Source organism: Leopardus geoffroyi, chromosome D2, assembly GCF_018350155.1.
Source record: "Leopardus geoffroyi isolate Oge1 chromosome D2, O.geoffroyi_Oge1_pat1.0, whole genome shotgun sequence".
Taxonomy (NCBI): Eukaryota; Metazoa; Chordata; class Mammalia; order Carnivora; family Felidae; genus Leopardus; species Leopardus geoffroyi.
Genome location: NC_059334.1, coordinates 35,679,221 through 35,704,467, shown reverse-complemented (window position 1 = coordinate 35,704,467; position 25,247 = coordinate 35,679,221). Strand labels below are relative to the sequence as shown.

At 40.7% G+C, this 25,247-nt stretch overlaps 1 protein-coding gene across 6 annotated transcripts in view; it reads right to left on the bottom strand.

The window, feature by feature from the left end:
* Positions 1-25,024, bottom strand: part of KAT6B (lysine acetyltransferase 6B) — a 191,839-nt gene extending 166,815 nt beyond the window's left edge. For 2 of the 6 annotated variants that reach the window (XM_045439680.1, XM_045439683.1), the window contains exons 1-3: positions 24,593-24,705; positions 13,065-13,134; positions 8,500-9,378 (exon numbers count right to left, since the gene is read on the bottom strand). In XM_045439680.1, the coding sequence (XP_045295636.1) occupies positions 8,500-9,120 (621 nt within the window). In that variant the 5' untranslated portion in view covers positions 9,121-9,378; positions 13,065-13,134; positions 24,593-24,705. Of the gene's footprint in view, positions 1-8,499; positions 9,379-13,064; positions 13,135-23,486; positions 23,864-24,592; positions 24,706-24,906 lie in introns of those variants that run through there. The other 4 variants (XM_045439678.1, XM_045439681.1, XM_045439679.1 and 1 more) reach the window with 3 other exon arrangements.
* Positions 25,025-25,247: the final 223 nt, after the last annotated feature.

Genomic DNA, 25,247 nt, shown 5'->3' with positions numbered 1-25,247 from the left:
AGCATTACTCACATCTCAAGGCTCTGGGTTGGGTTGTTTGTGAGAGAGGCTGGCAAGCTTGTGTGCACATAAACTGGGGAGGGGCAGAGGGAGGAAGAGAGGAGGAGAGGGAGAGCAAGAGGGAGGGAGGGAGAGGGAGAGAGAGAGAGAGAGAGAGAAAGAGAATCTCAAGAAGGCCCCCCCACCCAGTGCAGAGCCCAAGGGGGATGCGGTGGGGGGTGGGGGGGGGCTCAATCTCACAACCCCGAGATCATGACCTGAGCAGAAATCAAGAGTGGGACACTCAACTGACTAAGCCAGTCACCCAGGTGCTCCTAAGGTTGGGTTTTGATATAAGGTAGAAGCTCCTATATGATTATTAAAATACCAGTTTTGGAAACAAGATCAAATATCAAATAGGAATCATCATTTGATGTCCTTTAATACTTTATTTTAGTTTGAGTATTCCTTGCTTCTCTTATTATTATTTCTCTTACTGCATATAAACTTTACCTCTCTTGAATTTTATCATTCCCATGTATGATCTAAGAGAGTCACAAGCATGGCAATAAACCACGTACAAAAATCGGGACTGGCCGCATCAGAAACAACTACAGAAACATTCAAGGACTGCCTGCCTCTGGCTCCCAGCCCACATCTCTTTGAGTATCACAGGCAGCCCAGACCAAAGCTCACCTCCTTCCTGTAGGCCTCATTGCTGTCCATATGGCAGCTTACTGACATCAAAGAAGATGGAAGAAATTATCTAAATTCACCAGGCTAGTCCCATTCCCTCCCTTGAACTGTAGAAGAGTCATTGATATCTCAATTACCTCTTCTGCAATACCTTTTTCCCTGCATGCTAAGATTTTGTAAAGCTAAAAAAAGGGGGAGGGGGAGGGTACCGGACTAACAGATGGAGGATTAAGAACAAAAGACCTCCCTGACAGGGGGAACAAGAGCTAAAATGTTTGTATACCTACAATAATAGTACAGAAGAACAAAAATTGAACTTGTAAATAAAATTAAGTTGTTCTTCTGAAACGCCTGTCTAGCTACAGACAGGAAAAGGCTCAGCATGGTTTCTATGTATGTTATGCTGTTTCTAATAGAAAGGACACAATCAAGCCAAAACAAACATCTGTTAAACAGTTAAGTTTGTTAATGAAACAAAATTGCAGCTGGTTTTATCAAAGATCAAAAGTGAAGCAAATTAGAGAAAGGATGTATGAACAAAGCTGGTTTCTAAAAAATAATGGCTAAAGAACTCTAAACCTACTTGTCAAATTAACACAAATCCTTCCTGGATTTTACTTACACCACTGATTAGTATTTATTTTGTAGCTTTGTAAAGGCCAGATTCACAGTTTAAATCTAATACCATTCACTCTAGAACTTTTGCCCATATAGTTCATTTTGCAGATTTTTCAAAATACTACCTTTCATAAAACAAAAAAGTTAGACTCCACATTAATATTCTGGTAATTAAAAGGCTCATTTATAAAAGGAAAACAACAGTATGCAGTTTGCAACTCCTGAAGACATCTCAGGGAAAGCAGTCCAGCCCCAAGCAGAAGCCCAATAATAGGGATTAGCATTTCACAACGTGCACCACCATACCTCCATTTCTTTTCTTTTTTTTTTTTTTTTAATTTTTTTTTTTTTTTTCCAACGTTTATTTATTTTTGGGACAGAGAGAGACAGAGCATGAACGGGGGAGGGGCAGAGAGAGAGGGAGACACAGAATTGGAAACAGGCTCCAGGCTCTGAGCCATCAGCCCAGAGCCTGACGCGGGGCTCGAACTCACGGACCGCGAGATCGTGACCTGGCTGAAGTCGGACGCCTAACCGACTGCGCCACCCAGGCGCCCCTCCATTTCTTACATGTATAAACTCCCATCACCACCTGAAGACAGGGAGACAAGAGCACCTCCACACAAATAAAAATATTTTTTTCTCATGGCCCTGCTAACTCAAAATGTCACAAACAAATTACATGGCTGACTCATTTGCTAACTTTAATTTAGTAAGCTAATTGATGTTTATGTACTAAGAAATATTAATAGATCAGAAAGATCAAAGTACCTGAGAAGATGCAGATTCACATTTGAATGTTGGCATAACTAGAGATGAACAGTTTCATCAAATCTACTGTGGTTTAATGTACCAGCCAAGAAAACTGTTTGTAAACAAAACAAGAAGTCATGGATTGACAATCAAAATTTGCCATTGCAAAGATAAAACAATGGCATTTTCTCATGTACCCTTTGTACATTAAGGTACAAAGAAAATACATAAAATATAGACCTTCATTCTGAGAAACATTAGAATGTACTACTTACTACATAAGGTTTGAAGAGAAAGAATGAATAAAAACCTTTGCCATCCCAGATACCATCATAATAAATTAGCAAACATCACCTGTTAAGTAACTTCAAAGCGATAAAACATTGATTTTCTTGGCACTGTGAGTATAACAAATGTAGCTGTTATGTAAGCCAAACAGGTATATGGAATACAAGAGTAAGTCCCTGAAAGCTGCTGAAAGTATCCAGAATTAGTCAAAACACCACACCCTTAGCATCCCTAATGCTTGGAAAATACCATTAGGAAATAAGAAAATAGACTACATATGTGTGTGTGTGTGTGTGTGTATACATATGTGTGTATGTATACGTATGTATGTGTGTATGTATGTGTGTGTCTGTGTGTATGTATCTGTGTGTGTGTGTGTGTGTGTGAGATTCAGGACAAGATGATGTGTTGCCGAAAAGGCAGCTGCAAGTATCAAAACTGTCTAAGATCCAAAGAGTTAAAAAGAATGTTTAAGACTCATTTTCACAGTCAAAAATCCTGACCTAATGTTGCTACTTTACCTGAAGCCTATTTCATTAGAAGTCTAGACAAGTCCTATCTTGATAAAAGCTCAAAAGTGGAACAAGCTGTCATGCCTCTGAGTACAACAGAAAGACTCATTCACTCTTCATTTTATCTTTCCCTTGACCCAACTAACTAGTTTGAGACAATCCAAGTGCTCTCTCAATAATGTCTCAACAACTGGTATTATCTGCTCACAAAAGCAGTGCTTAGATAGTCTGCTATTTGGAAGAACTACTGAAGCTTAATTATAGGAACAACATAAACTACAATATTTTTTTCTTTCCTGACCCTGAAACAGCAGGTATTTGATCTATCTAGTCTTCCACATTGTAATAGGTTTCTGTCTGACTTTAGTCATTCTAAAACTGACTTTCATCCATACCAATTCCAAAATTCAGGTTATACAAAGAGTATATTTTGCAATGTTTAGGGCTTTATCCAACTTTCAGCTGAATACACATAGCTAAGCACTCTTTGAGAAATGTGACATCTGCAATACAAAGGACACCAATTCAAAGGAAAACTAAGAAGGTCAACAGACAGGAGGACACTTGGACTCTCTATAATTAGCAGATAAAAAAAATACACACATTTCTGCCAAAAAGATCCAGAGTCTGAGACTATGAACGATTCCCCTAGGGCCGAGAGACTTCTGGAAGCCTGCCACATCAAAGAACAATATGGACTAGTGAATGGTCCTTCACAAAGTACAGGCAATTGGAAAAGTCCCAGAAAAAGACAAGGAGGGTCTCTCTAGGGCAGGGATAATGGGACTGGAGAGGCGAAGACAAAGTGGTGAAAACCAAAGAAAGGAATCTAAAAATAAAGTTCTTTTATTTATGACATTTACACAAAAGTGATGTAGGATGTATGTTAATATTATATTTATGGAAATATTTCATACTAATAACATTGCCAAAGCCCTAATAAAATATCTCCCTAGAAGGGAGTGGGGGACAAACAGAATAACAAACTGAATGAGCCAAGACCACAAGTGATTTTTAACACAATTTTGTCTCTCAGCCCCATTTTGGACCATAAACTCATCTTTTTTTCTTAGGGACAGTATCATTGTTTTTGTAATTCTGTTTGAAGGCTTCTGTAAGATTTCATTTCTCCAACAAAAAACATCAAAAGACCTACCTGATATTAGAAGCATCTCCCTTTCCAACTATAGCAGCCTAAAATGAGAATTCCCATATTTTGTACTGTACTGGAAACATACCAATATTTGATACTTAATAAATTATAGCAAAATACTCCCAATAAAGTGAAATACCAAGGACTCTGTTTAAAATTGAACTGATTTCATAAAAATGCTAAAGCTCAAATATTCAAATGGAATCTTAATGCTACAAAGTGTGTGGTGATAACTGAAGTCTCTCTTAGAATATTTGACTTTCCAAAGTCCTCATAATCTGACCTAATTGAGCTTTACCACTTTTAATGAGAAACACTAATACTATCCTTTAGGAGTTCCCTCACCAAGTCAAAGATAAAGTTTTATCTTCAGTGGTTTAATTCATTTCCATATCACCTCACCAAAGAGAGCTTTCTTAAATAAATACAAAGAAGTTATGCTAAGGAGCCAGTGTGGTAATATCCAATTTGAATTCTAGACTATCAGAAGATGTGCAATTACATTTCAGAAAGGAAGAAGCCCTTCTATTTTAACTTGCATTGTATTCTTCCTAGCAGCCATGCATAGGAATGATGATGATGTTAAATCTAATTAGACACAGATTTACTACTTTCCCTACTATTTTTCCATATTGCTAATATTATAAATAGCACCTGCTTTAAAAACTGTAATAAGCTCACTGCAACTATCAAATTTAAAATACCAGAAATCTATTTGTTGGGGGAAAACAGCTTCTAAACAGTTGAGGAAATGTAAGAAATACTTTTACTGTTAATGAAAAGCCAGCAATGTTAACCAGTATACAGCCCAGCAGTAAAGAGGTCTGGAGTCACACTATCTTCTTAGAATGTTGGCTTTACCACTCACTAGCTCTATAAGTGATATGACAAATTACTTAGGCTTTGAGTCCCACTTTTTCATGTGCAAAACAAGGATAATAATCTTATGGCCCTCACAGTTATTGTGACAAGTCAAGAAGATAATAAATGTAAAAGCACTTGGAATACTGCCAGCATTTAACACTTAAGAAATGTTAGTTATTATTTTTACTATTTTTGTTTCATTTTCACAATTAAATGGAACTGCACAGCAAAAACACTTCTCTGAGACATTAGTTGACTAAATTGTGAGATAACTCCATCTCTGTACAGTTGTCTTTTATATCATAAATGTCTTCCCACAATGCAAAATCTATAAATTTCTAGCACATCAAGAACAACGATAATCTGCCCTTCGAATATATTAGAGAAAGTCCTATATACACGAAACCATAGTACAACCAGTCTACATTCAGATCCAAGTACAGAAGCTAAAGTAAGAAAAATCAAAAACCAGCAATACATTATGGTTTTAGTATAAGAAACAACAAATATTTTCTACAGTACTAACATACTTACATTGGCTATTTGACATTTTGGATCCCTTTGAGAATCTGATTAAAACAAAAACAACAACAAAAAGCAATAGGCCCTAACCCTAGAAAAACGCATGGATACTGATAACTTTATATTAGATTTCTGGGGATTTGTGACCTATCTTTCCCAAGTTCATTCATAGACCCAGGTTAAGAATTTCTATTACAATCACTTGCCAATTTTACATGGTTTTAAACTATTTACCACTTGTAATCTCAAAGGGCAATATTATATTTTCACCAAGGTAAAATACTATTGCAAATATACCACACAAACAATCCAATACCTTGTGGCCAAACTGACTTGATAAGATTTTTATTTTTATTTGTTCTTTTTTAAGAATTAGATCAAGTAAAATCATAAAGTAAAAATTCTAGGACTCATTTCCTCTGTTTTCCTTGTTCTATGATGATGCTAATTGGACAATATGAAAAGATCAGCATCATAGAAGGAGCAGTAACAATTGCATGCTAAGCAATAAATTACTCTGTTCTCAATCCTAGACACTTCCAGACATGAATTTTCCTTTAGACTAAAAATACTTCTAAAGAGATGCCGCATGAAAAAAAAAATGGTAAGGTTAGCAAGAAATGATGGGCAAGGTTAAAGAAAGGATAAAAAAGGGACTGGAGAATTTGTAGTGACTTCTACCTGGATGACAAATTTATTGAAAAATACTATTAAATTACCTAAAGCTGCCTGAATTAGTCCAGGTACCTGGTAATTATAAAATCTTTTTTTTTTTTTTTTTTTTTTTTTTTTTAAATTTTTTTTTTTTTTTTTTCAACATTTATTTATTTTTGGGACAGAGAGAGACAGAGCATGAACGGGGGAGGGGCAGAGAGAGAGGGAGACACAGAATCGGAAACAGGCTCCAGGCTCTGAGCCATCAGCCCAGAGCCCGACGCGGGGCTCGAACTCACGGACCGCGAGATCGTGACCTGGCTGAAGTCGGACGCTTAACCGACTGCGCCACCCAGGCGCCCCATAAAATCTTAATATACCTTAGGGTAATGTACAGGTTTTGAAAACAAAGATATCCAAATCCACCAAGAAATGGATCTAAATTCCTTTAAGGAATTTCCTCATGGTATATATAAGCTTTTATAAAAAAATATTTAATGAGAAACCTAAGTGCTTAACGTGGCTTTCTCAGACATAAGAATTAGGATTTGAGTCACTCAGTACACTTTTTTGAAACAAATATTATTAAAATAAAATTTTTTATAGGTAACTTACTCCTTTAAGAACACATTTTCTCACAAAGAATTGAGGGTTGTTAACATAAATACCACCGAAAGATAAAATAAATGTGAGGAAAACTAATAAAAATAAAATTAAGAAATAAATGCAGGGGTGCCTGGGTGGCTCAGTTGGCTGAACATCCGACTTCAGCTCAGGTCATGATCTCACAGTTCATGCGTTCGAGCCCTGGGTGGGGCTCAATGCTGTCAGCACAGAGCCCACTTCAGATACTTTGTCCCCTCTCTCTCTCTCTGCTTCTCCTCTGTTTGCACTCATGTGTGCTTTCCCTCTCTCTCTCTCTCCCTCTCTAAAATAAACAAATGTTAAAAAAAAAGAAAGAAAGAAATACTAGGGGGTACCTGGCTGGCTCAGTCAGTACAGCATGCGACCCTCAACCTAGAGTTTGTAGGTTCAAGCCCCACTTTGGGTATGGAGAGTACTTAAAAAAAATTAAACCTAGGTGGTTCAGTCTGTTGATCATCATGATTTAGGCTCTTTGTTGGTTCAGTCGGTGAGCACTCTTGATTTCAGTACAGGTCACGATCCCAGAGTTGTGGGATCAAGCCCTGCATTGGGCTCGGCTCTGAGCATGGAGCCTGCTTAAGATTCTCTCTCTCACCCTCTTGCCCCCTTCCCAACTCATGCTTTCTCTAAATAAATAAATAAATAAATAAATTCAAGAAAGAAAGAAAGAAGAAAAAGGAAGAAAGAAAAGAGAAAAAGAAAGACGGAGGGAGGGAGGGAGGGAGGGAGGGAGGGAAGGAAGGAAGGAAGGAAGGAAGGAAGGAAGGAAGGAAGGAATGCTAGAAAGGCAAATCACCTGGTCCTACCCAGTTTCTAGAGCTGGGTCTCTATCAGCTTAAACCACTGAGGGAAGTAGAGTCCATCTCAAGAGCTGGCAGTACCCAAAGAAGAAAAACAAGCTATCAGGTGCACAACTTTCCTTAACACTTGTGTTTCCATCACTCCTAGAAATGTAGTCAATGCCTACAACTACTCTTTCTGCCAACAATGAAAGGCCTAAATTATTATAAACAATTTGCTATTGCTCTACTTAGGTTTTAGTTTGGGAGACACCTTCAGTAGCTTTGAAACAAAACAAAAATCCTACTCGATCAAAGATTTAAATTACAGAAGTCATTTATATGTGTAAGTGAGAAAACTGTCATATATGTATAAATACTCCAGAAATAACATAAGACCCAGAGAAACTAAACAGTAAAAGATATGGCATGACACAAAATAAACATTCACTTTCACCCACTGAGAATCAGATAATAATAAATTACTTCAAATTGAAATACGCAGGATTTAGGTCACACATTAAAACAATTCCAGGAATGCACAGGTTATCGGTATTAATATAATTAACTAGTCTATAGAGCTGTCTTCTCTGAAAATAATAAAGAGAAAAATGTATCAATTATACCTCAATAAAGCTGAAAAGATCAATTACAAATAATATTTTTTAAAGAGAAAAATATACAATGGCCTTTCTTAGACTTTTGAAATATATATGGTCCTGCCTTGATGAAGGAGGATTAAAGTTACTATCCAGGTCCCTTCAAGCACTCACCAATTAGCAACTAGTGTTTAAAAAACAAATTGCATAATCATCACATTAAATTCTTCCTAATAAGGAAACCCCTAATACATAGTAAAACAGTATAGAACAATTTATATTAAAAAACAATATATACATTTTAAAATATAAAAGCCTGCTCTAAAGCAAAAGATATGATTTTATTCAACTTCACTCAGAACTTTTGTACATATAGAATTTAACTGAAACTGTACAAGACAGATGGGCAATACTTAGAATATATTGTCTTTACTTACCTGATCTTTCTCATGGGGTAGAAGGCTGACAGGTGGTAGCGAGGACGGGAAAGCACTGGGATACTTGGGAGCCCCTTTGCAGTCTAAGCTTCCATAATTGACCCTGTACTGCGGTCCATCTTTCAGTAACCTCCCATTGTTCACTGCACGTTTGGCCCCTAGTCGCAGCCGCTGCTGAAAGGCTGGGTTGTTGGTGGTGCTTATGAGATCACTTTGACTTCTGAGATACTTCTCGATGTTCTTCAGGGAGGAGCCATTTGGCTCCTCGAGTCCTTCAATTGCTCTCCTTAAAAGTTTATTCCAATCCACATTGCGGAGATCATTACACGATCCCCTAGACCCCTTGGTTGACTTAGGAAAAGTGCCTGGTTTAACTGATGAAAAGCGCCCAGGGTTGTCTGGGTCCTTATAGGAGGCAAGGCCTTTGTTGGTGACTTTAAGAACTGAGCCATCCTGAACACTGAGTTCCAGCTGTTCAGAGACTGTCTTCTTATCCAACCCATGGGAAGTGCTGACTGCATGGCAGATTCTCTCTTCAGAGGGCCTTTGCTTTTGCTTTTTTATTTTCTGTATAGCTTCAAGAATCCACTCTGTATAAAGTGGGTTTGCAAGTTTTACCATGGTTGACAAATGACTTCTTCAATACCAAAGTTACCCATAGAGGTTCTCCTTGTATTTAACAGAACTTGAACATTTAAAAGTCATTTACAATTCAACAAATGGGCAAAATATTCCAGACCGTATTAAACAAAACCTCACAAACATCCATCCTTAAGAGATTAAAAACAGGACACACAGGCAATGTTGATAGTTGTCTTATTTGACCAACGGGAAAGACTGCATTCGGGTGAAGAACATCTTTAACAAGGAAATCAAGACCTTAAAGGATAAAAAGGGGGAGAAGGTCCTTAATAATGGAACTTTGAAAAATAAAAGACTCTTTAGTATTACTTTTCAGATGCAAAAGGCCCACAGAAGTAATGACAGGCAAGTGTTATGTAACAAAGCCACAGTGACTATATTTCCTAACCAGAAATTGGGTCATGGTCTGAGAAGGAAATTTTTTTTAGGACTCTCACTTGTTATTTATTATGAAGTCATTATGGGGCACTGAAAAGATAACACCTACGTACTTATTTAATGGATTAACCTTTATTGAAATTAATAACATTACATGAGTAGCTCAAGATATATGTCTATTCTAAACATAAAACCAACCTCAAAGAGTAAGTCTACGACACAAAAAATCTGATGAAAGCATAGCTGACTCGAACAATATGAGGGATTGGGGCATCAACCCCCACATAGTCAAAAATCTACCTATGACTTTTGACTCCCCAAAAACTTAACTACTAATAGCCTACTGTTAACTGGAAGCCTTTCCAATAACATAAACGGTTGATTAACACATTTTGTAAGTTATATTTATTACATACTGTATTTTTAAAATAAAGTTAGCTAGAGAAAAGAAAATGTTATTAAGAAAATCGTAAGGATGAGAGGGGTGCTTGGGTGGCTCAGTCAGTTAAGTGTCTGACTCTTGATTTCAGCTCAGGTCATGATCTCACAGTTTGTGGGATTGAGCCCCATGTCAGGCTCTGTGCTGACAGCATTGAACCTACTTGGGATTCCCTCTCTCTCTGCTCCTCCCCTGTTGGCATGCATGCTTGTTCAAAATAAATACTTAAAAAAAAAAAAATCTTCAACTTAAAAAAGGCAATAATCCAATAATCCTGATTCTTCTATTTCAGCTAGATATTTCCCAAGTCACACATAAGAAAATTTCTCATCTAGCCACTTCTATGGAATCATATCCTCCCATCCCTTTGCAAAGGGTCTGTGACACTCTCTAACCCACAGGTTGGAAAACTGAAACTAATATGGTAACATAACCCTTCACCTTTTTTTTTTAAATTTTTTGTTTTTAATGTTTATTTATTTTTGAGACAGAGAGAGACAGACCATGAGCAGGGAAGGGGCAGAGAGAGAAGGAGACACAGAATCTGAAGCAGGCTCCAGGCTCTGGGCTGTCAGCACAGAGCCCGACGCAGGGCTCGAGCTTGTCAACTGCGAGATCATGACCTGAGCCGAAGTCAGACGCTCAACCGACTGAGCCACGCAGGCACCCCTTTAACCCTTCACCTTTTAAATAATATACCATTCTAGGTATCTTAATACCTGGCTCAATACAAGGAAGGTTCATGCAAATCTGATTCCAGGTAAACAGTGGTATTGCTCTCTGAGAGCCTCTGGCATACAACAAAACCACCTTATATCGCCAATCTATATATTGGGTACACTTGCAAAGAACACCAGAAGAAAGTGCCCTCGCCTGGGAGATAGATTAGATCTGGGTTCTAATCTTGCCTTCCACTAGTAATATACACATCTTAACTCTTTTTAGAGTTTAAAGTTTACAGAGTATGCACACACCTAACTTGTCATTTAATCTGCAAGTCAATTCTGTGGGTAAGCTAAGGTTCAGGAAAAGACAGAACTCAAGGTTACAGTCAATAGTAAAACTTAAGGCTCAAATGCCATTATTCTAAAATCGAAGTCCAGTGCTATCTTCACCTGAGCCACAACTGTCTGTTCCAGCTAGATCTGCCTCTGCAATCGAACTAATGGTATGAATACCAGCTCTACCAACATCTAGTGGAGAAACCCTGGATGAGTGTCAGTCACCTTACCTGTAGGGTAATAATATGTCCTTCATAGGAGTATTAAGAGAATTAAGTGAATATGATATCTAATATACAATATACAGTAGCTATCATCACTTCCATTAATAGAATATCTACATGCTTTGAAACATGTCTCATAAAATACAAAATTAAATTTATCTCTGGTTATTTATTTAATGTATCTAAAAGGGAAAATAAGTGTCTTTCCTCAAAACTTTAGCCAGATACAGGGTGCCTGGGTGGCTCAGTCAGTTAAGCGTCCAACTTCAGCTCAGGTCATGATTCTCATGGCTTGTGGGTTTGAGCCCACGTCGGGCTCTGTGCTGACAGCTCAGAGCCTGGAGCTGGCTTCAGATTCTATGTTTCTCTCTCTCTGCCCGTCCCCCGCTTGCAATGTCTCTCTCACTCTCAAAAATAAACTTTAAAAAAATTAAAAAAAAAACACAAAACTTTAGCCAGATATAATGAAAAACATAACATTTCCCCTGCTGCTGAAAAACTGGGCCACTGAACCGTACTTGCTCAGTCAGCTTGAAAGAGGCAGTTTAAAAAGGATTGTCCTCTTTGCAATCAGTAAACTGTAGGTTCACTCCATTTTTTCAGATTCAGAAAAGTGTGGCTAAAGGGACTGTACAGGTCATCCCATCTAATCCCTAGTTATCCAGTAAAAGATCCCTTGTTCAACAACCTCAACAGATGGGCCATCAAGTCTCAAAATACTTCCAGTGATGGAGAATTTGTCGCTTTTTGAGGGAGTTCTCTCCACTGTTGGAGAGCTCTAACTGTAATAATATATTTCTTGTTCACAAAAGCCAAAATCTGTCCTCCCCTAACTTCTACCCTCTAGTCCTGGCTTCCATAGAACAATCTCAAGAAACTCTTATTAATTCTAAATATGACAAGCCTTCAAATATTTGAAAATAAGAACTGTTTAAAAAAAATCACTAAAAGTCAACTCTTCTACCTACTTTATTTAGACCACTCATATCCACCCTGAACACTTCCTACCACATGGTTTCCAAGCACCTCCTTCTTTTGGTTGGCTCACTAGTTTGGCTAACGTCCATCCTAAAATCTGGCAGTCCGGGCATTATCCAAGTATAAATGGAACTCAAGGTTACATGAACTTTCTTAACAGCCTTGCCACACAATTGACTCATGCTAAGCATGCAGTCCAACAAAAAATCCCAGATCTTCTTTCAAAAATGCTGTCAAGCTGACTCCTTCCATTCCCTTCCTTGTGCAAATATAAATGCCTGGATTTAAAATTTATTACAGTTCAAGTTCATTTTGTTGGTTTGGGTCTATCTTCCAACTTGTTAGATCATTTTGGATCCTGGTTCTGTCATCTATGTCATCTGCAAATCTAATAAACACTCCCCTTGTGTCATTATATAAATCATTGAAAAAATGTTAGACTTGGAATATGGTGTGTTTAGGAATGAAATCACTGGCTTTCATTGTGCAACTACTTTCAAGATGGAACATGGAATCATTCTGTGTTAGTAAGTTTAGAACAGGACACGTCTTTCCAAAGTAAAATGATTTGGGGCAAAATTTCATTAGAAGACATTTCACTATGTCCAAGTAATTATTTAGGATAAATCAACTAATTTAATTTGATTGCACAAAATACAACTGCAGGAAGCAGAAGAAGAGGTCACAGAAAAGTATCCAACAGTGCTCTCAGGCACTCTGGTTACACAGGTAAATGAACACACATTAAACAAAAACTAATAAACATGCATAATATACCTTCATGACAAGCTAATACCACAATCTTTACATACAATCAAAAGAATTGTTCATATCCATTATCAACACATTTCAATAAGACTGACATTTTATATCTTAAAAATATAATAAAATAAGGGAAAATACCAGAATTGGAACTCCAAATGTTTTAACAGTCCATGACAAAAAAGAAGATTGTCCAGATCTTCAAGCAAATCTGCCAAAGGAAAAAAAAGTAAATGTTAATTTGGGCATAAGGACATCCCTCAAATTCAGGAACCATCTATGGATCTTCACAACTATCCAATACAAACAACTACTATGAGTTTATTAGCACTTTACTTTTGGTGTTGTATTAACTCTTTCCTACCACTAAAGGGTTTTTAAGAACATGGAATTCAGAACAGGAAATGGAAGCCCCAAAGCAGTGCTTAAAGAAATAAATTTTGGGGGTGCCTAGGTGGCTCAGTTGGTCAGGCAACCGACCTCGACTCAGGTCATGATCTTGCAGTTTGTGAGTTCAAGCCCCACGTCAGGCTCTGTGCTGACAGCTCAGAGCCTGGAGCTACTTCAGATTCTGTGTCTCCCCCTCTCTCTACCCCTCCCCTGCTCACGCTCTATGTCTGTCTCTCAATAATAAATAAACGTTAAAAAAAAAAAAAAGAAATTTTGGGGGTGCCTGGGTGGCTCAGTTGGTTAAACGTCCAACTCTTGATTTTGGCTCAGGTCGTGATCTCCAGGTTAGTGAGATCAAGCCCTGTGCGGTGCTCTGCACTGACAGCACAGAGCCTGCTTGGGATTCTCTGTCTCTGCTCTCCTCTGCTTGCATGTGCACATTCTCTCTCTCTCAAAATAAACAAACTTAAAAAAAAAAAATTGGGGGGTGCCTGGGTGGCTCAGTCAGTTAAGCGTCCAACTCTGATTTTTGCTTAGGTCATGATCTCAGAGTTGTGCATAGGGCTCTGTGCTCAGCAGAGCCTGCTTAAATTCTCTCTCCTCTCTCTGCCCCTCCCCTGCTCATTTACATGCGCGCACACACTCTCTCTCTCTCCCTCTCTCTCAAAAAAAAAGAAAGAAATTTTGTTTTTCTTTAAGATAACCAGATCTGTCCTCCGGACTGTGATAGAGTCTAAGCAAGAATCTCATCATGAGGAAAAAAAAATTGGTATTACTCAAATAGCCAGACAGGTATAACATTTTGTCTGGGAAAAAAAGTCAATTATTGTTTGAAGCTCAGTATTAACTTTCCCAGGAAACTTTCACTATTTCACCCAGAGATCACCTGGCATCAATGTACTGACTGGATAATCAAGATATGGCCAATAATTGTACCTAAGAGAAGGATGTACCAGCTTTCACAATACTAAATATGTATTAACACAGATCACACTTTAGGACAACAGTGGACAACAGTGATCATGTTCACTTCAAAGGCAAAAAATAAATTTAAAGCAATACCGTGAATAATTTCATTTTTATCTTACACAAAACAACCAAGCAACCTTACATCCTCCTTCTCCCCTCCCCCAACTAGACACACACCACACTCTTCAATTTAATCTTAAAATTAGCTCTCATCTGACACCAACCAACAGAGTTAATTAGGCAGAAGCAGATGTAACTCAGCAGCTCTATGCTACAAGCGGAATCTGTGTTAAAGCATACACACACACACACACAGCTAGGAGAGGAACAGAATCAGTAGTCTCTTATCTGTAGCCAATTGTCAACTAAACACATCCACTTTGTATATTATCCACAGCAAATTTTTTAATCTTAGGCAAGTTTGTTTCTGACATCCCAATGGCCACACTGTAAATTGGTATACACTAAGAGAATAGATTGAAAACTAATTTTAGTCTAAGCAGTATCTAACTAGAAAGACAAATCTATAGCAAAAGAAAAAAAAAAAAGCATAATTCATTCAAAAGTCAAACAGAAATGCTTTTTTCCCCAATTTGCAATTATCCACACCACTTCTCTTTTTCAGAGACCAAGATTTGTTTCACATGTAGATAGGACATTCTATCACAAGAACAACCCTAAAAAATCATTATTCTCTTTTCATTTCTTTCTATAAAATGAAAGTTGGACTAAAAGGCTACCAAAAAGGGAGTGAATTATTCCAAATTAATTCTGAGGACTCACGCTACATCAAATTAAATTATTCTATTTTCTAAGGGCTTCAATCACTTTATTTTTAACTAGAAAATAATATCAGTAAATTATATGGTTGTATGGATGTATTTACATCATTCATTACAAACTATTCTAAACAGATATAGAGAAATGCTTAGTCCAACACGAGCTTTTGGCTTCATTAGTATCATATAAATATCAACACTATTCAGAAATATTCATGTCAGCGTAAGAAGAGTCAAAATACCCTGGATCATAAATATTATGTGAAACCTCCTCACAGCTTTCAATAAAGCTGTGTGTTGTTTCAAAATCAATGTCATAATACTTGAGTCATGAGATTACAGATGAGCCAAAAACAGTGCTTAAAGTAAAGATTAACAATAGAGTTTACTCTTTTGTCATCCTGGGTCTTACTTGCTAAGTTATTTTTAGCTCTCTCACTTTTATATGCTCCTGGATTTTTTCATAGCCTGTTATGTAACTGAGTGAGGACCCACAAATCTTAACAGTATCTTCTGAAACAGAACATACACTGCTTGAAGAGACCTTAATTTTTTTCTTCTATAACCATCCAGCACAGACTATTGGCACAGTTGCTCAAAATAGTGTCCTCAGTTAACAAATATCTGCTGTCTGACAACATCGAACAGCATCCATATGGTGATATTTGTTAGAAAAGAAGCCAGACACAAAAAGTCATATAGTATAATTCCATTTATATGGAACATCCAGAATAGGTAAACCCATACATAGAACATAGATTGGTAGGGCCCGGGGAGTGAAGGAATGAGGAGAAATTGCTTAACGGGTAAGGGATTTTATTTTAGATTGATAAAAATATTTTGGAACGAGACAAAGGTGGTGGTCACACAACACTGTGAATGTACTGTCACTGAATTGTTCAATTTCTTTCTTTTAAAAGAGAGAGAAAGCGCGGGAGAAAGAGAATCCCAAGTTGGATATGGGACTGGATCTCATGACTTGAGTCAAAATCAAGAGTAGGAGGCTTAACCAACTAAGCCACCCAGGTGCCAATGAATTGTTCGCTTTAAACGGTTACATTTATATTATGTAAATTTCACCTCAATATATCACTTAAAAAAAAGAAAGCACTAAACTATAATGCTAAGCATTTTCTAACACCTACTGTGGAACAGGCACTTTACACAGATTATCAGTAAACATTAAGACAACCCTGTAAGGTAGCATTGTTGCCCCATTTTGCAAAAGGAAAACTGAGACATGACTTGGTCAAGACTTCAGACCACTAAGTCATGAAGGATTTTAATTCAAATGTTAAAACGTAAACTCTTTCCTGTCTCTCCACTGGCTTTCAAACTAGACTCCTTGGATCTCTTGTGAGTAAGTGTCTTGGATATCACCTGCAGGTACCCCTGTGGCTTAAACACTAAGGCCACATAACTCCTTGCACCCAACTAAGCAGCTCTACTTTAACTGTCCCATTTATAATGGGTCTCTCCATAAGATTTGCTTCACTGAAAGGGTTCCTCTGATTACAAAAGGGAAAAAGTCTGGAAACAACTGTAACTTTACCTTGCTGAGTGAGTAAAACACCCCTTGGACGGATGGGACATAAACTGGACCTTGAAAGACCAGGCGGAACTTGGATAACCGCCCAGTTTCTTCACTCAAATGAAGTAAAAATTCAAATCCTTCATGGTCCAGTAAAAATGAACACCTTCTCAGAAGCCCTACATGTCTTTGTCTAACAGGAAGCTTTTAGCTATCTTAGTATTTTAGCATTCATTTTCTACTTTGTACTGTGCTCATTTATGTGCTTACCTCCTCTCCCTTACCAGAATTGGGAAATTCTTAAGAACAGGATTCGTGTTTGGGGCGTCTGGGTGGCTCAGTCAGTTAAGCATCTGACTTTGGCTCAGGTAATGATCTCAAGGTTTGTGAGTTCAAGTTCCGCATCAGATTCTCTGTCCTCCCCTCTCTGCCTCTCTCTCTCTCCCTGTCTCTCTGTCTCTGTCTCTCTGTCTCTGTCTCTCCCCCAAATAAATAAACATTAAAAAAAAAAAAAAATAGGATTCATGTTTGATTTCACCTTTGTATGCCCCTAGATTTCCCAGGACCACAACTTGAACATAAGAGGGGTTCAGTGCCTATTTGTTAAAGGAATGCATCAGTGAATGAATAAAGGGAATCTAGCAGAAGGCACAGGAGCTAAGAATGAACTGCCTAATAAAAGGGACGCTGAGCCCATATGCATGCCTAGAGCCAGTATGTGTTGAAGAGAAGTAAGAAATAAAGCTGGATGTAACAAAAGCCAGGCTGAGGTGTGTGAACATGACATATGAAGTAATAGGAAGCTAACGCAGGAGTAGTGACACAGTACGGCATAGTGAAGTGCACCCACACATGCACAAATTTGTTGAATGTTTGAATCACTCTGGCAATAATATCCATCCAGTATAGACTGGAGTGAAGGATGACTGAACAAACAAAAGCAACCAGTATTTCATCTCTCCCAACAACAATCTTGTTCAACTTAAGAGTCTAACTCAGCAGCAAGCCCAGAGTAGGCACTCAATAACTGTTAATTGAAATGAATATTAAATTCCCCCCTTTTTTTTGGAATAATACTAAATTCTTTCTCACTACTCATTAACAGAGAGAGTTTCCAATTCACAAGCTAATAATGTTTTCCAAGGATTTCTAAGAGGCTAAATCACCATGAAAATTATCATTTCAACTAATACATATTATATTAATTGGAAGTTTAATTTTTCATGTCATGCTCTCCTAGTTGACAATATCCTTGTTATGTCATTAAACTATAATTGTGTATATCTGCTTCAACAAACAATAACTGAACCATCAATAAACTATTATGGCTTCCATAATCCCTAGCAAAGATTAGTTTCAGCATCATCATCACAAATTAGTAGAGACATGCCCCAAATCTCCTGGTGAAGCCCGAGAATTAGGCTTGCATAGTTATTCCTACATTTAAGCGCTCAATAGTTTCAGTCTCTAAACTTTAATCACACTGTTAGGAACCTCACAGGAAATTTGATCCCTTGTAAAACAGAGGATTTTAGAGACAAGATGAAAAGTCATTTGAAGTCATCAGGCCTTTGGAGCCAGGGTACACTGATTAGTAATGATGATATTATAACTAAGCACTCTCATTTAAGAAATAATCAACTAAATTTAGAAGGTCTTTTTTTGGCATTTAAAAATTCCTATTCAATCCTGGATTTCTTCCTAATTGTAAATTAGCTTTAACTAGGTTTTAATGACAAAGACTGAGAATAATGTATTGGGGAAAAAAACTCCGAATTTTTAAAAGATTATTTTGAAAATACACATCATTGGAGAATACTGCATTAACTTTATTACAAATGTCTTCAAACAGGATATCCTGTACAGCCTGAAAACAAATTAGGGTTCCCCCTTGAGAACCTCAAGAAAATTAAAGATCTATTTTTAAAAATGAACCCATATACATACAGACATTTGCATACAATTTCAAGGGTTTACAGGACCTCTATCACCTATCCCAGGACCCCTTAAGGTCCACTGACTACTCTAGCTTTACTTACTTTCTAAAAATTTGTTTTAACATTTATTTATTTTTGAGAGAGAGTGCGTGCGTGCACGAGCATGGGCAGGGGAGGGGCAGAGAGAGAGGGAGAGAGAGAATTGAAAACAGGCTCTGCGCTGTTAGTGCAAAGCCCAACATGGGGCTCAAACCCACAAACCAGGAGATCATGACCTGAGCTGAAGTCGGACATTCAACCAACTGAGCCACCCAGGTGCCCCTAACTTTACTTACTTTAATATACACAGAGAGGCCAATAATTTTATTGAGTTTCACAGTAACTACATGTGCTTTAATTGGGACATGTTACATTATAGGTAAGAAAGTTACTCTCCTTGATTTTGGATATTATCAAATAGGCATCTGAAATCTTATTCAACAAGGAGGTATGCTGGGATGGGACATACCTAGAGAGTTCAGGGATCAAGTCCCCACTTTGCCAGCTACCTAAACTGTGGGATATCGGACACGTCAATCAATCTAAGTCTCCGTTTTCTCCTCCATGAAAAAGATTATACATCTCTGTTTTGCAGAACTGTTAAGAGGAATAGTTGAGATAACAAATATGAAAGAACCAAGGATGGTGGCAGACATATAGCAGGAACACAATAAAATGCAAGCTTGCAATACAAGTCAGCTGGAGACCTGTGAAATCTAATCTAGCTGAATTTCTGTCTATATGACCATTTTCTCCAAAGAGACAGGGGAAGTCAGCACAAGTAAAAATTCAAGACAGAGCAGAAGAAAGTGGCCAAACCAAAAATAGATTTGTAATGGCAAGGATGGGGTCAAGAACAGTGTATTTTACTCATAATCATAGATCTTTTAAGGTCAATCAAAATTTTAGAAAATAATACAAGAATATCTTCTTGACCTAAGGGTGGGAAAAGAGTCTTAAAACAGGACACAAAAAGCACTAACCATAAAGAAAACACCAATAAATTTGACTCCATTAAAATGAAGAACTTCTGTTCATTAAAAGACACCATAAAGAGAGTGAAAAGGCAAACCACAATATGGAAGTAGACGTTTGCAACATACATATGCAAAGGATCGGTATCTAGAGTAAATAAAGAACTTTGAAATACCAGTAAAAGACACAAGGTCCAGTTTAAAAAATAAATAAATACGGGGCAGAACTGAACAGGAATTTTACAAACAAGGAAATCCAAGTGGCCAATAAACATATGAAAAGCCACTCAACCTGATTACTAACCAGTCAAATGCAATTCAGATTGGCTAATTTGAAAAGCTATGAATCGGAGTTCTGGAGAGGACAAGAAGCAATGGGAATTCTCACATACCATAGGAAGGATTGTGGTCTGGTACACCACTTTGTAAAACAGTCTGGTACCTAGTCAAGTTGAAGACAAGCATACCTCATGACTAGAGTGATCATACAACTCATCATCCAGATACTTTTGTGAATTAAAGGGGTTATACACTGTGACAACAGGCATAAGCTAGGATAAATGGTCACCCTGTCTATGTACCAGCAATTCCATTCCCAGGTGTACACCTTAGAGAAACATATGCACACGTGTACCCACATGACAGTACAAGAACACTCATAGCAGCTTTGTACACAATTTCCCCAAAGTGGAAAAAACTCAAATACCCAGCAACAGAATAGATGATTTAAAAAAAAATTGTGCAAGATTGTGAGTCCACTCTGACGCCAGTCCACCTCACGCCAGTCAGAGTGGCTAAAATGAACAAGTCAGGAGACTATAGATGCTGGCAAGGATGTGGAGAAACGGGAACCCTCTTGCACTGTTGGTGGGAATGCAAACTGGTGCAGCCGCTCTGGAAAACAGTATGGAGGTTCCTCAAAAAATTAAAAATAGAACTACCCTATGACCCAGCAATAGCATTGCTAGGAATTTACCCAAGAGATACAGGAGTGCTAATGCATAGGGGCCCATGTACCCCAATGTTTATAGCAGCACTTTCAACAATAGCCAAATTATGGAAAGAGCCTAAAGTCCATCAACTGATGAACAGATAAAGAAAATGTGGTTTATATATACAATGGAATACTACTTGACAATGAGAAAGAATGAAATCTTGCCACTTGCAACAATGTGGATGGAACTGGAGGGTATTATGCTAAGTGAAATAAGTCAGTCAGAGAAAGACAGATACCATATTGTTTTCACTCATACGTGGATCTTGAGAAACTTAACATAAGACCATGGGGGAAGTGAAGGGGGAAAAAGTTACAGAGAGGGAGGGAGGCAAACCATAAGAGACTCTTAAATACTGAGAACAAACTGAGGGTTGATGGGAGGCGGGGGAGAGGGGAAAGTGGGTGATGGGCTTTGAGAAGGGCACTTGTTGGAATGAGCACTGGGTGTCATATGGAAACCAATTTGACAATAAACTACATTTTTAAAAAAAAACTCAAATATCCAGCAACAGTAGAATGGATGATTTAAAAAAAAAAAAAAAAAAACAAATTGTGCAAGATTGTGAGTCCTACAAAAAGGTGCTGTAAGGTGCTTTGGAAATGCAGATTCAAGCATTATAAGAGAAGAAAAACATCCCTTCATCACACTTCTCCCATCCATGCATCATTACCATTCTGCAACCAAAGACTGATCACTATAGCTCACACATCCCCACTTTCATTAAACAATTTCCTTCCTGCTCACTTTATACAAATACAAGCAAGTATACGCATGTGGAAAACTGAAGGTATTTTGAGGAAAACGATCTAAGAGACTGAAAAGTCACCTGTTAAGAATCCTGGCATTTAATAAAGCCAGACCAGTTGGTTAAGGATTCTTCTAACTGGTATGTAAAAACCCATGAAGTTTTTTGAAGTCCATTAAAATTACTTATTAAAATTCCTCAGCTACCTTCCAACACTCACCCTATTTTACTTTTCATTCACATTATGCCTTACATCTGACAGTTGCCATCTTATCTTCACAAAAAGTACATGAGATAAACATCTGGCATAACGGCAATGACATAACACCCACTTTACTCAGAGGCCTGAGTGTAGCTCGTAGGCAAAACTTCAACTGACCATGTCATCAGCACCGACCAGTCATTCCCCTAAGTTCCTCCTTTAACGTTACAACCTTCCTTTATCTTCCCTTTTTTTTTTTTTTTAAATCATCATTTCAGCTCCCCAACCTTCAACCCTAAGTAGAAGTTGTCAGGTAAAAATCTTATCACTTACTGAAATATGCAATATTTTCCTATCCTTCTTAAAAACATAAAAAGATTGCCCCAATTCATTTTGATACATGTGTGAAGAATTTATGTAAAAATGGGAGTGTGTTATTTCAGGGCTATCCCAGAAAATCTAGGGTACACAAGACAGGAAGAATGTACTTTACTCACATTTATACCAAAATAATAATGATAACTTTTTTGGAGCAACACAAAACTAACATTATCCTAGCATAATTAATTCCCATTTGCTACTTTCACCTCCTGTCCATATTCCGAAGAGTCTTTCTATACTCTTTACTTTGAATTTCTTAGTACCTCCACCCCAAACATACTTGATACTTGGTTCACTGGTTCTCATTACCTATTTTCCACATCTTTCATTCTTTATCACTATTCTCTCACAACTTCTGTGCAATACTCTATCACATCCTAACACCTTCTCCCAATTGCAGAGCTTAAACACCTTCATGGAGCACAGGAAACCACTTGCAATCTAGTCCCTCTGCCTTTGCCCCTCGTCTCCCACAACTAATTTCCTGCACTCTGCCCATACTCTTGCCATACCAAGTACTTTAGTACTTGTACATTCAAAAGACACAATGTCTTTCCCAAGGTAGTACTAAGGTGTCCCCCTGAAATAGACACCCTGCCCTACCTCAAGACTCCAGCTCAAGTTTCACCCAAGAAATTCAGCCTGTCAACAACCTGGTCTCCCAAACTAACACCTTTCTTTGCCCTATCCCCAATCCTGGTTTAGTCCACCAAATCACATTCACCTAGATCCACTGCCCAGCCCCACCCATTTTTTTTTCACACCTGCCGCCTTTTCTCAACCCCCTGAATCCCCCCATCTTCCTAAGATCTACTACAGATATATTATGCAAGTTCTGCTCTGCTGTCTTATCGTTCAAGACTCTCACAAGCATATCCATACCATTCTTCCATGTTTTTTAATGCTTCATAGACCCCAAACCTCCTTTACAATACCAATATGCCAATATACCCAGATACCTGCTTCACTACAGCGACTGTACTTGCTCCTCACTTTTCCCCAATACTTCCCCAATCCGATATCTACTCTTTACTGCTCTCTCAACTCCACTCCACATCCACCACACCCAAACCTATTCTTACTGTCCTCAGATAACTGCAATCCCATCCTTTTGCATCATTTCACCTGCCCTCACATAGCCCTCGGTCCCCCTTCCACATCTCCAATGTTGCACCACTCCCTACTCTCACTTTACACCTGCTTGCACACCTCCAGTTTCTCCTCCCACCCGCCACCCCCTCACCAGTCTTGCCCAGACACTCACTGCCCCACCCCCCCACCATTCCTACCAGGTCACTCCCACTCAGAAAACCCCTCCAAACCCTCGCTTCCGACCACCCGAGCCCCGCCCCCACCCAGATATGACCCCGCCCCCTCCACCCTCGAGCCCCGCCCACTGCCCTGGAGGCCCCGCTGAGGGGCGGGGCCTGTCCCTCCTCCCTTTTCCCCCCGCCCCCTACCGTCACGCTCAGGGGCAGCCTGACCCCGAGCGGCCCCGCGGTGACCCTCGCGCAGAGGCCTGTGGGAGGGGCGTCACAAGCTCCCGATCTCCCCCACCTTCCGCCCCCCCTCCCGCCCAGTCTCCTCCCCCTGGGAATGCGCGGGGTGGGTGACAGACCTGGCCGCGCGCCACCGCCACCGCGCCTGCCGGGGGCGCTGCCGCTGCCTGAGAAAGAAGCCGCGGCTGCCGCCTGGAGGAGGTGCCGTCGCCTCCGCCACCGTTGCCTCCGCCGCCAGGGGTAGGAGCTAAGCCGCCGCCATTTTGTGTCCCCCTGTTGTTGTCGTTGACATGAATCCGACATGACACTGATTACAGCCCAATGGAGTCTCATTAAACCCGAGCCGCGGCCCCGCCCCGGCGCTGCTCCATTGGAGGAGACCAGAGACACTTATGGCCACCCGTTGGCCTGCGGGTCTGTCCGTCACCCACACACTAACCACCCTGCAGCCCATTGGGGCAGGTTCCTGCCGGTCATCTCGCCTCCGCATAGACACACCCCTCGACCCATCATCCCCCCCTCCGGAACCACCCCGGGGGTGGGTCCACTGCCAGTACCAATCAACAGACTGCTGGGCCCGCCTCTTCTGGGCACCTATTGGTCTAGCCCTTTTTCTCTCTCCCAGACACCGCGCCACCTCTACTTCCACCTACCCACCCCCTCAACCTCTAGAAATGGATTGGGTCTACTGGCAGAAGAGGCGCTTGGCCTTATTGGCTGCATACAACGCCAATCAGAGGGCCTTTTCCCTCTCCCCTCCCCCACTCAACCCCAAATCCCCTAGCCCGCAGCTAAAGTTTGTGTGAGAGCTGATCGCTGGCGGCGGCCGCAGGATTTAGGGGTGGGAGCGGGCGGGCGCGCGCGGGCGGGCACGCGAAGTTAAAATTCGAGGTTCTCAGTCACCAGCTCCCGCGGTGGAGCGCGCGGACGGGCGCGCCGCCCGGAGCGTTCCATCCCGCCCCCTCCTCCACCCTCTCCCGTCCCGTCCCGGGCGACTACTCGCCCGCCCCCTGGCTCGCATCCTTACCCCCCACACACCCCTACCCTGCAAGCCCAAGGCCGGGTGCAGGCAGAGCGATGTCGCTGCAGCCTACTCGCCATCCCATGCCGAGGGGGAGCAAGCCCCTACCCGCCGGGCGTGCACCCCCCGGCTCCACACTAGCCCGTGTCTGCAAGCACGTGCACCGTTCGCCGCTGCCTCCAGCCACCCCGGTCCCCGGCTAACCTCGCCTGCAGCCCGGCCAATCGCTTGCTGCCCTTTGTTGCTGCAGCCCGGGTCTCCCCGCTGCCTTCCTCAGCCTCCGCCTCGTCCTTTGCCAGCCGCCCGGGTCCGCAGCGCCGCGCTCCCCCCGCCCGGGACCCACCGCCGCCGCCTCCTTCTCCTCCTCCGCCTCCTCCTCCTCGGCTCCGGGCTGCAGCGCACAGAGCCCGAGGCAGCGCCGCCCAGCCCCGCTCCCCCCGCGCCGCCAGCTAGCCCGCCCGGCCCGGCCGGGGGCGCAGCCTGGACCCCGCCCGCCCCAGTCCCCGCCCCGGGGGTACCTGCCTCCGCCCTGGGGGGCTCCGCTCGCCGCCCTCGGGGGAGGGCGGGGATGCCGGTGTCCGCGGGAGGATGGGGAAGCCTGGGCCGTTTGGGGCGGGGAGTGTGCCCGCCAGGGCTGGGACTGAGAGGTGCGGTCCTCGCCAACGCGTCCCCCCTCCCGCTGCTGTGGGCCCCAAACTTCGTCCTCCGCCCGGGCCTTACACCCTCGGGTGATCGCGGCAGTTTTGGGGTGGGAGATGCCTCGGGAGCTGTGTCTACCCTGATCAGGAGGAAGAGGGAGCAGTGACATTCAGCGACCGCGGACAGGGCACGGCGGCAGCATCCTTGGGTGGGAGTGGGG